We start from the raw sequence: 11637 nt of genomic DNA, 5'->3' as shown, positions 1-11637 counted from the left end.
CTCACGCTCTAACAGAGAACAACTCACGCTCTAACAGAACAACTCACGCTCTAACAGAACAACTCACGCTCTAACAGAACAACTCACGCTCTAACAGAACAACTCACGCTCTAACAGAGAACAACTCACGCTCTAACAGAGAACAACTCACGCTCTAACAGAACAACGCACGCTCTAACAGAGAACAACTCACGCTCTAACAGAACAACTCACGCTCTAACAGAACAACTCACGCTCTAACAGAACAACTCACGCTCTAACAGAACAACTCACGCTCTAACAGAGAACAACTCACGCTCTAACAGAGAACAACTCACGCTCTAACAGAACAACTCACGCTCTAACAGAACAACTCACGCTCTAACAGAACAACTCACGCTCTAACAGAGAACAACTCACGCTCTAACAGAGAACAACTCACGCTCTAACAGAACAACGCACGCTCTAACAGAGAACAACGCACGCTCTAACAGAACAACTCACGCTCTAACAGAACAACTCACGCTCTAACAGAGAACAACTCACGCTCTAACAGAGAACAACTCACGCTCTAACAGAACAACTCACGCTCTAACAGAGAACAACTCACGCTCTAACAGAGAACAACTCACGCTCTAACAGAGAACAACTCACGCTCTAACAGAGAACAACTCACACTCTAACAGAACAACTCACGCTCTAACAGAACAACTAACGCTCTAACAGAACAACTCACGCTCTAACAGAACAACGCACGCTCTAACAGAGAACAACTCACGCTCTAACAGAACAACTCACGCTCTAACAGAACAACGCACGCTCTAACAGAACAACTCACGCTCTAACAGAACAACGCACGCTCTAACAGAACAACGCACGCTCTAACAGAACAACTCACGCTCTAACAGAACAACTCACGCTCTAACAGAACAACTCACGCTCTAACAGAACAACTCACGCTCTAACAGAACAACTCACGCTCTAACAGAGAACAACTCACACTCTAACAGAGAACAACTCACGCTCTAACAGAGAACAACTCACGCTCTAACAGAGAACAACTCACGCTCTAACAGAGAACAACTCACGCTCTAACAGAACAACTCACGCTCTAACAGAACAACTCACGCTCTAACAGAACAACGCACGCTCTAACAGAACAACTCACACTCTAACAGAACAACTCACGCTCTAACAGAACAACTCACGCTCTAACAGAACAACTCACGCTCTAACAGAACAACTCACGCTCTAACAGAGAACAACTCACGCTCTAACAGAACAACTCACGCTCTAACAGAACAACTCACGCTCTAACAGAGAACAGCTCACGCTCTAACAGAGAACAACTCACGCTCTAACAGAACAACTCACGCTCTAACAGAGAACAACTCACGCTCTAACAGAGAACAGCTCACGTTCTAACAGAGAACAACCCACGCTCTAACAGAATTTAAAGCCAGATTCTAACAGAGAACAACTCACGCTCTAACATAATTTAAAGCCAGGCTCTAATAGAGAACAACCCACGCTCTAACATAATTTAAAGCCAGACTCTAACAGAGAACAACTCACGCTCTAACAGAATTTAAAGCCAGGCTCTAACAGAGAACAACCCACGCTCTAACAGAATGTAAAGCCAGGCTCTAACAGAGAACAACCCACGCTCTAACAGAATTTAAAGCCAGGCTCTAACAGAGAACAACCCACGCTCTAACAGAATGTAAAGCCAGGCTCTAACAGAGAACAACCCACGCTCTAATAGAATTTAAAGCCAGGCTCTAACAGAGAACAACCCACGCTCTAACAGAATTTAAAGCCAGGCTCTAACAGAGAACAACCCACGCTCTAACAGAATTTAAAGCCAGGCTCTAACAGAGAACAACCCACGCTCTAACAGAATTTAAAGCCAGTCTCTAACAGAGAACAACCCACGCTCTAACAGAATTTAAAGCCAGGCTCTAACAGAGAACAACCCACGCTCTAACAGAATGTAAAGCCAGGCTCTAACAGAGAACAACCCACGCTCTAATAGAATTTAAAGCCAGGCTCTAACAGAGAACAACCCACGCTCTAACAGAATTTAAAGCCAGGCTCTAACAGAGAACAACCCACGCTCTAACAGAATTTAAAGCCAGGCTCTAACAGAGAACAACCCACGCTCTAACAGAATTTAAAGCCAGTCTCTAACAGAGAACAACCCACGCTCTAACAGAATTTAAAGCCAGGCTCTAACAGAGAACAACCCACGCTCTAACATAATTTAAAGCCAGGCTCTAACAGAGAACAACCCACGCTCTAACAGAATGTAAAGCCAGGCTCTAACAGAGAACAACCCACGCTCTAACATAATTTAAAGCCAGGCTCTAACAGAGAACAACCCACGCTCTAACAGAATTTAAAGCCAGTCTCTAACAGAGAACAACCCACGCTCTAACAGAATTTAAAGCCAGGCTCTAACAGAGAACAACCCACGCTCTAACAGAATGTAAAGCCAGGCTCTAACAGAGAACAACTCACGCTCTAACATAATTTAAAGCCAGTCTCTAACAGAGAACAACCCACGCTCTAACAGAATTTAAAGCCAGGCTCTAACAGAGAACAACCCACGCTCTAACATAATTTAAAGCCAGGCTCTAATAGAGAACAACCCACGCTCTAACAGAATGTAAAGCCAGGCTCTAACAGAGAACAACCCACGCTCTAACAGAATTTAAAGCCAGGCTCTAACAGAGAACAACCCACGCTCTAACAGAATTTAAAGCCAGGCTCTAATAGAGAACAACCCACGCTCTAATAGAATTTAAAGCCAGGCTCTAACAGAGAACAACCCACGCTCTAACAGAATTTAAAGCCAGGCTCTAACAGAGAACAACCCACGCTCTAACAGAATGTAAAGCCAGGCTCTAACAGAGAGCAACCCACGCTCTAACAGAATTTAAAGCCAGGCTCTAACAGAGAACAACCCACGCTCTAACAGAATTTAAAGCCAGGCTCTAACAGAGAACAACCCACGCTCTAACAGAATTTAAAGCCAGGCTCTAACAGAGAACAACCCACGCTCTAACAGAATTTAAAGCCAGGCTCTAACAGAGAACAACCCACGCTCTAACAGAATGTAAAGCCAGGCTCTAACAGAGAGCAACCCACGCTCTAACAGAATTTAAAGCCAGGCTCTAACAGAGAACAACCCACGCTCTAACATAATGTAAAGCCAGGCTCTAACAAAGAACAACCCACGCTCTACCAGAATGTAAAGCCAGGCTCTAACAGAGAACAACCCACGCTCTACCAGAATGTAAAGCCAGGCTCTAACAGAGAACAACCCACGCTCTAACAGAATGTAAAGCCAGGCTCTAACAGAGAGCAACCCACGCTCTAATAGAATTTAAAGCCAGGCTCTAACAGAGAACAACCCACGCTCTAACATAATTTAAAGTCAGGCTCTAACAGAGAACAACCCACGCTCTAACATAATTTAAAGCCAGGCTCTAACAGAGAACAACCCACGCTCTAATAGAATTTAAAGCCAGGCTCTAACAGAGAACAACCCACGCTCTAACAGAATGTAAAGCCAGGCTCTAAGAGAGAACAACCCACCCTCTAAAGAAAAGACAAGCGCAGACAGAAACCAACTTGTTCCATTGTTTAAATAACAGAAGCTCCGCGTGTGTAGTGTTAGTCAAACACTTATTGTCAAGAACATGAAAAACCTGCACTGGGTGGAAATAGCATTTACTGCTGGAAAGGATGTGAATTTATAAAGACTATTTCCAGTGAGTGTGGAATTGTCCTTATTTTCAAGGACAACCCCAACCCTAATCCTGATCCCAACTACCTTTTTACAAGCACTTAAACACCCCAACCCTAATCCTGATCCCAACTAACTTTTTACAAGGACTTAAACACCCCAACCCTAACCCTGATCCCAACTAACTTTTTACAATGACTTAAACACCCCAACCCTAACCCTGATCCCAACTAACTTTTTACAAGGACTTAAACACCCCAACCCTAACCCTGATCCCAATTCTTGATTCTGCTGTATAAAAAACATGTAATTACTATAATATACTACATGTATTATATCTGACTGTAGTAACTACTGTATATCTGTAGATGTAATTACTATAATATACTGTGTGTATTATATCTGACTGTAGTAACTACTGTATATCTGTAGATGTAATTACTATAATATACTACATGTATTATATCTGACTGTAGTAACTACTGTATATCTGTAGATGTAATTACTATAATATACTACATGTATTACACTTGACAGGACTGTAGTTCCTAGTGTCCCTACAGGACAGGACTGTAGTTACCTAGTGTCCCTACAGGACAGGGCTGTAGTTACCTAGTGTCCCTACAGGACAGGACTGTAGTTACCTAGTGTCCCTACAGGACAGGACTGTAGTTACCTAGTGTCCCTACAGGACAGGGCTGTAGTTCCTAGTGTCCCTACAGGACAGGACTGTAGTTACCTAGTGTCCCTACAGGACAGGGCTGTAGTTACCTAGTGTCCCTACAGGACAGGGATGTAGTTCCTAGTGTCCCTACAGGACAGGGGTGTAGTTCCTAGTGTCCCTACAGGACAGGACTGTAGTTACCTAGTGTCCCTACAGGACAGGGCTGTAGTAACCTAGTGTCCCTACAGGACAGGGCTGTAGTTACCTAGTGTCCCTACAGGACAGGGATGTAGTTCCTAGTGTCCCTACAGGACAGGGATGTAGTTCCTAGTGTCCCTACAGGACAGGGATGTAGTTCCTAGTGTCCCTACAGGACAGGGATGTAGTTCCTAGTGTCCCTACAGGACAGGGATGTAGTTCCTAGTGTCGTAACAGGACAGGGATGTAGTTAGTAGTGTCCCTACAGGACAGGGATGTAGTTAGTAGTGACCCTACAGGACAGGGCTGTAGTTAGTAGTGTCTCTACAGGACATGGCTGTAGTTACCTAGTGTCCCTACAGGACAGGGCTGTAGTTAGTAGTGTAGTTACCTAGTGTCCCTACAGGACAGGGCTGTAGTTACCTAGTGTCCCTACAGGACATGGCTGTAGTTACCTAGTGTCTCTACAGGACAGGCTGTAGTTACCTAGTGTCCCTACAGGACAGGGCTGTAGTTACCTAGTGTCCCTACAGGACAGGGCTGTAGTAACCTAGTGTCCCTACAGGACAGGGCTGTAGTTACCTAGTGTCCCTACAGGACAGGGATGTAGTTCCTAGTGTCCCTACAGGACAGGGCTGTAGTTAGTAGTGTCTCTACAGGACATGGCTGTAGTTACCTAGTGTCCCTACAGGACAGGGCTGTAGTTACCTAGTGTCCCTACAGGACAGGGCTGCTTGGCCATCTGTCCCTGCTGGGTTCTGGGCCAGGACACTTCAGCTGTCACCCTGGGGGAGCAGTGGTCCTGGGGGGGTATGACCGGGGGCTGGGGAGGCAGAGGGGGAACACCCATGGCTGGAACCGACCGTCCGTTACCTACCGGAGATGTACATGTTAAAAACAGGTACAATAATTATACGATAACACATTGGAACAGAATGAGTTCATTTCCGTTAATGGCCGTTACCGGGGTTAACGATCTCTGGGATCTGGTTATCGCCGGGGACGACCACGCCACCACCGGCAGGGTTCCGCACGGTCGTGGTTGTCCGGGACCGTTGACCGGGGAAGGTGGTGAGGATTGGTCGCGCCGTGGTATAGTAGGGAGGAGACCGGGTGGTCGCGGTCCGACTGGTGGAGGAAGAGGAGGAGGGGACTTTGGGAGGCCCGTGGATGACTGGAGGAACCAAGTCTGGACGGAGAGAGAAAGAGAGAGAGAAAGAGAGAGAGAAAGAGAGAGAGGAGAGAGAGAGAGAAAGAGAGAGAGAGAGAGAGAGAAGGAGAGAGAGAAGGAGAGAGAGAAGGAGAGAGAGAAGGAGAGAGAGAAGGAGAGAGAGAAGGAGAGAGAAGGAGAGAGAGAAGGAGAGAGGAGAGAGAAGGAGAGAGAGAGAGGAGAGAGAGAAGGAGAGAGAAGGAGAGAGAGAAGGAGAGAGGAGAGAGAGAGAGAGAGAGAGAGAGAGAGAAGGAGAGAAGAGAGAGAGAGAAGGAGAGAGAAGGAGAGAGAAGAGAGAGAGGAGAGAGAAGGAGAGAGGAGAGAGAAGGAGAGAGAGAAGGAGAGAGAAGGAGAGAGAGAAGGAGAGAGAAGGAGAGAGAGAGGAGAGAGAAGGAGAGAGAGAGAGAAGGACAGAGAGAGAGAAGGAGTGAGAGAGAGAAGGACAGAGAGAGAGAAGGAGAGAGAGAAGGAGAGAGAGAGAGAAGGAGAGAGAGAAGGAGAGAGAGAGAAGGAGAGAGAGAGAGAAGGAGTGAGAGAAGGAGTGAGAGTAAACGAGAGAGAGAGAGAGAAGGAGAGAGAAGGAGAGAGAGAGAAGGAGAGAGAAGGAGAGAGAAGGAGAGAAAGAGAAGGAGAGAGAAGGAGAGAGAGAGAAGGAGAGGGAGATAAATGAGTTAGATAAAGAAGGGAATGTACTAGTCCTGGTTGGTGTGGAGGAAACAATGGAATAGATAAAGAAAATGCAGTGGAGTGTAACTGTTCAGATAGGAACGTACTAAACTGTTGTTCTGGGGGGGTAAAAGGAACGTACTAAACTGTTGTTCTGGGGGGGGGGTAAAAGGAACGTACTAAACTGTTGTTCTGGGGGGGGGTAAAAGGATCGTACTAAACTGTTGTTCTGGGGAGTAAAAGGATCGTACTAAACTGTTGTTCTGGGGGGGGTAAAAGGAACGTACTAAACTGTTGTTCTGGGGGGGGGGTAAAAGAACGTACTAAACTGTTGTTCTGGGGGGGGGGTAAAAGGAACGTACTAAACTGTTGTTCTGGGGGGGGGTAAAAGGAACGTACTAAACTGTTGTTCTGGGGGGGTAAAAGGATCGTACTAAACTGTTGTTCTGGGGGGGGGGTAAAAGGAACGTACTAAACTGTTGTTCTGGGGGGGGGGGTAAAAGGATCGTACTAAACTGTTGTTCTGGGGGGGGTAAAAGGAACGTACTAAACTGTTGTTCTGGGGGGGGTAAAAGGAACGTACTAAACTGTTGTTCTGGGGGGGGGGTAAAAGGAACGTACTAAACTGTTGTTTTTGGGGGGGGGGTAAAAGGAACGTACTAAACTGTTGTTCTGGGGGGGGTAAAAGGAACGTACTAAACTGTTGTTCTGGGGGGGTAAAAGGATCGTACTAAACTGTTGTTCTGGGGGGGGTAAAAGGAACGTACTAACTGTTGTTCTGGGGGGTAAAAGGAACGTACTAAACTGTTGTTCTGGGGGGGTAAAAGGAACGTACTAAACTGTTGTTCTGGGGGGGGGGGGTAAAAGGAACGTACTAAACTGTTGTTCTGGGGGGGGGGGTAAAAGGAACGTACTAAACTGTTGTTCTGGGGGGGTAAAAGGAACGTACTAAACTGTTGTTCTGGGGGGGGGTAAAAGGAACGTACTAAACTGTTGTTCTGGGGGGGGTAAAAGGAACGTACTAAACTGTTGTTCTGGGGGGGTAAAAGGAACGTACTAAACTGTTGTTCTGGGGGGGGTAAAAGGAACGTACTAAACTGTTGTTCTGGGGGGGGTAAAAGGAACGTACTAAACTGTTGTTCTGGGGGGGGGGTAAAAGGAACGTACTAAACTGTTGTTCTGGGGGGGGGGTTAAAAGGAAAGTACTAAACTGTTGTTCTGGGGGGGTAAAAGGAACGTACTAAACTGTTGTTCTGGGGGGGGTAAAAGGAACGTACTAAACTGTTGTTCTGGGGGGGGGTAAAAGGAACGTACTAAACTGTTGTTCTGGGGGGGGTAAAAGGACGTACTAAACTGTTTGTTCTGGGGGGGTAAAAGGAACGTACTAAACTGTTGTTCTGGGGGGGGTAAAAGGAACGTACTAAACTGTTGTTCTGGGGGGGGTAAAAGGAACGTAACTAAACTGTTGTTCTGGGGGGGGTAAAAGGAACGTACTAACTGTTGTTCTGGGGGGGGTAAAAGGAACGTACTAAACTGTTGTTCTGGGGGGGGGGTAAAAGGAACGTACTAAACTGTTGTTCTGGGGGGGGGTAAAAGGAACGTACTAAACTGTTGTTCTGGGGGGTAAAAGGAACGTACTAAACTGTTGTTCTGGGGGGGGTAAAAGGAACGTACTAAACTGTTGTTCTGGGGGGGGGGTAAAAGGAACGTACTAAACTGTTGTTCTGGGGGGGGGGTAAAAGGAACGTACTAAACTGTTGTTCTGGGGGGGTAAAAGGAACGTACTAAACTGTGTTCTGGGGGGGTAAAAAGAACGTACTAAACTGTTGTTCTGGGGGGGGGGTAAAAGGAACGTACTAAACTGTTTGTTCTGGGGGGGGTAAAGGAAACGTACTAAACTGTTGTTCTGGGGGGTAAAAGGAACGTACTAAACTGTTGTTCTGGGGGGGGTAAAAGGAACGTACTAAACTGTTGTTCTGGGGGGGGTAAAAGGAACGTACTAAGCTGTTGTTCTGGGGGGGGTAAAAGGAACGTACTAAACTGTTGTTCTGGGGGGGGTAAAAGGAACGTACTAAACTGTTGTTCTGGGGGGGGGGGGGGTAAAAGGAACGTACTAAACTGTTGTTCTGGGGGGGGTAAAAGGAGCGTACTAAACTGTTGTTCTGGGGGGGGGGGGTAAAAGGAACGTACTAAACTGTTGTTCTGGGGGTAAAAAAAATGGGGACATTTGAGAAATTCTTTCATAATTTAATGAAACCATTGAACGCTGGTTATGAAATTAACATTCTGTCTTTGGTATCTTCTTGGTTACACTCTAACCCTTCTGGGTTACACCCTAACCCCTACACTCTAACCCTTCTGGGTTACACCCTAACCCCTACACTCTAACCCTTCTGGGTTACACCCTAACCCCTACACTCTAACCCTTCTGGGTTACACCCTAACCCCTACACTCTAACCCTTCTGGGGTTACACCCTAACCCTACACTCTAACCCTTCTGAGTTACAGCCTAACCCCTCCACTCCTTCTGGGTTACACCCTAACCCCTACACTCCAACCCTTCTGAGTTACAGGCCTAACCCCTACACTCCTTCTGGGTTACACCCTAACCCTTACACTCCTTCTGGGTTACACCCTAACCCCTCCACTCCTTCTGGGTTACACCCTAACCCCTCCACTCCTTCTGGGTTACACCCTAACCCATCTACTCCTTCTGGGTTACACCCTAACCCCTCCACTCCTTCTGGGTTACACCCTAACCCCTCCAACTCCTTCTGGGTTACACCCTAACCCCTCCACTCCTTCTGGGTTACACCCTAACCCCTCCACTCCTTCTGGGTTACACCCTAACCCCTCCACCCCTTCTGGGTTACACCCTAACCCCTCCACTCCTTCTGGGTTACACCCTAACCCGTCCACTCCTTCTGGGTTACACCCTAACCCCTCCACTCCTTCTGGGTTACACCCTAACCCCTCCACTCCTTCTGGGTTACACCCTAACCCCTCCACTCCTTCTGGGTTACACCCTAACCCCTCCACTCCCACTCCTTCTGGGTACACCCTAACCCCTCCACTCCACTCCTTCTGGGTTACACCCTAACCCCTCCACTCCTTCTGGGTTACACCCTAACCCCTCCACTCCTTCTGGGTTACACCCTAACCCCTCCACTCCTTCTGGGTTACACCCTAACCCCTCCACTCCACTCCTTCTGGGTTACACCCTAACCCTCCACTCCACTCCTTCTGGGTTTACACCCTAACCCCTCCACTCCACTCTTTCTGGGTTACACCCTAACCCCTCCACTCCACTCCTTCTGGGTTACACCCTAACCCCTCCACTCCACTCCTTCTGGGTTACACCCTAACCCCTCCACTCCACTCCTTCTGGGTTACACCCTAACCCCTCCACTCCTTCTGGGTTACACCCTAACCCCTCCACTCCACCGTTTCTTTCATCAACTAAGTACATTATTTTCTCTTCAACCATTCTGCTCTGCTCTGTTCTGTTCTGTTCTGTTCTGTTCTGTTCCCACACAGGGTTGTAGTCATTGGAATGTTCCTGTCCCCAAACGCCATACGACCTCCCTCCCTCTCTCCCTCCCTCTCTCCCTCCCTCCCTACCTCTCTCCTACTCCCTCCCTCTCTCCCTCCCTCCCTACCTCCCTCATTCCCTCCCTCCCTCTCTCCCTCCCTACCTCCCTCATTCCCTGCCTCCCTCTCTCTCTCTCCCTCCCTCCCTACCTCCCTCATTCCCCTCCCTCCCCCTCTCTCCCTCCCTCCCTCATTCCCTCCCTCCTCCCTCATTCCCTCCCTCCCTCCCTCTCTCCCTCCCTCATTCCCTCCCTCTCTCAACCCTCTCTCCCTCCCTCCCTACCTCCCTCATTCCCTCCCTCCCTCATTCCCTCCCTCCCTCCCTCTCTCCCTCCCTCTCTCCCTCCTTCCCTCCCTTCTTCCCTCTCTCCCTCCCTACCTCCCTCATTCTCTCCCTCCCTCTCGCCCTCCCTCATTCCCTCCCTCCCTCACAATTCTGCATGGTTACAGGGATAATTCTGCATGGTTACAGGGATAATTCTGCATGGTTACAGGGTTAATTCTGCATGGTTACAGGGTTAATTCTGCATGTTACAGGGTTAATTCTGGATGGTTACAGGGTTAATTCTGCATGGTTACAGGGTTAATTCTGCATGTTACAGGGTTAATTCTGGATGGTTACAGGGTTAATTCTGCATGGTTACAGGGTTAATTATGGATGGTTACAGGGTTATTTCTGCATGGTTTCAGGGTTAATTCTGGAAGGTTAAAATACAAACAATTAAAAGGATTAAAGGGATAACCAAACCACAAATTCCACAAATTCCTGGAATTCTGTTGCAACTCAAGTCTACTACAAAACCCACAATGCAATGCTCCCTCTCTCTCTGGGCTAGCTAGCTAGCTGGCAAGAAAACATAGCTACACACAATAATTCCAAAGTCAAAATCAGCATGTGAAGTAGCTAGCAAGCTGTAAAATCTCCTTAAACAAACTGCACTGGCAATTTAGGAGTCTATCTCACCGAGTTCAACTTAGTAGTTTGTCTCTGCCCAGAGAGAGAGAGCAGAGTATGTTTCTTTCCCACAGAGATACTTCTGAGGAGATACGAAACACCCATTAGAATCGTATTAATGCCCATTGTGTACGTTGCTCATGTGTTGTCAATGGGCAGCGCGGTGGATTCTGGGACAAGGAGAGCTGAACCTTCAAGGAGTGAATGGGAATCAATTGGGCGCTAGCTCAAATACCAAACATTAGGATGAATGTCGTGAACAAGAAGTACAACGTTGGAAATATTTTCATTAACTCTCTGTGAATATCGTACATCTTTGGAATTGCGTAATTTTGAGGAAAATAGGCAGGTTTCTCGACTCATATACCGTGACTTTGAGAAGGGATTGTGTGACGATTAGCTTAGCAACCGCGTGTTGCAGCATGACAACGTGAATGCGATGGGTCTACAGTCAGTTGGGTGGGACGTTACTCCATTCAACTCCTCCAAATGGGATTCCTATCTCCTCCTTTCTGAAATATCTCTGTTTCCCACAACGCATTGCGTGCACGGTACTTGAATGACAAACAAGAGTTGAATCATTTGGTACACTGTTTAAATTGGGGCGGCAGGGTAGCCTAGT

The 11637-nt window shown here is 47.4% G+C and overlaps 1 protein-coding gene across 1 annotated transcript in view; it reads right to left on the bottom strand.

Moving 5' to 3' along the window:
- The window catches only part of LOC110516808 (adhesion G protein-coupled receptor L3), a 361807-nt gene that overhangs the window by 112271 nt on the left and 237899 nt on the right, over positions 1-11637 (bottom strand). The window contains 2 exon segments of the mRNA XM_090211801.1: positions 5301-5465; positions 5557-5781. Of these exon segments, the coding sequence (XP_090067927.1) occupies positions 5301-5465; positions 5557-5781 (390 nt within the window).

This window comes from Oncorhynchus mykiss, chromosome 19, assembly GCF_057628025.1.
Source record: "Oncorhynchus mykiss isolate SJ-2025 chromosome 19, ASM5762802v1, whole genome shotgun sequence".
In the NCBI taxonomy this organism is placed as follows: domain Eukaryota; kingdom Metazoa; phylum Chordata; class Actinopteri; order Salmoniformes; family Salmonidae; genus Oncorhynchus; species Oncorhynchus mykiss.
Note: the sequence above shows the minus strand (reverse complement) of the source record. Positions and strands in the feature narration are given on the sequence as shown.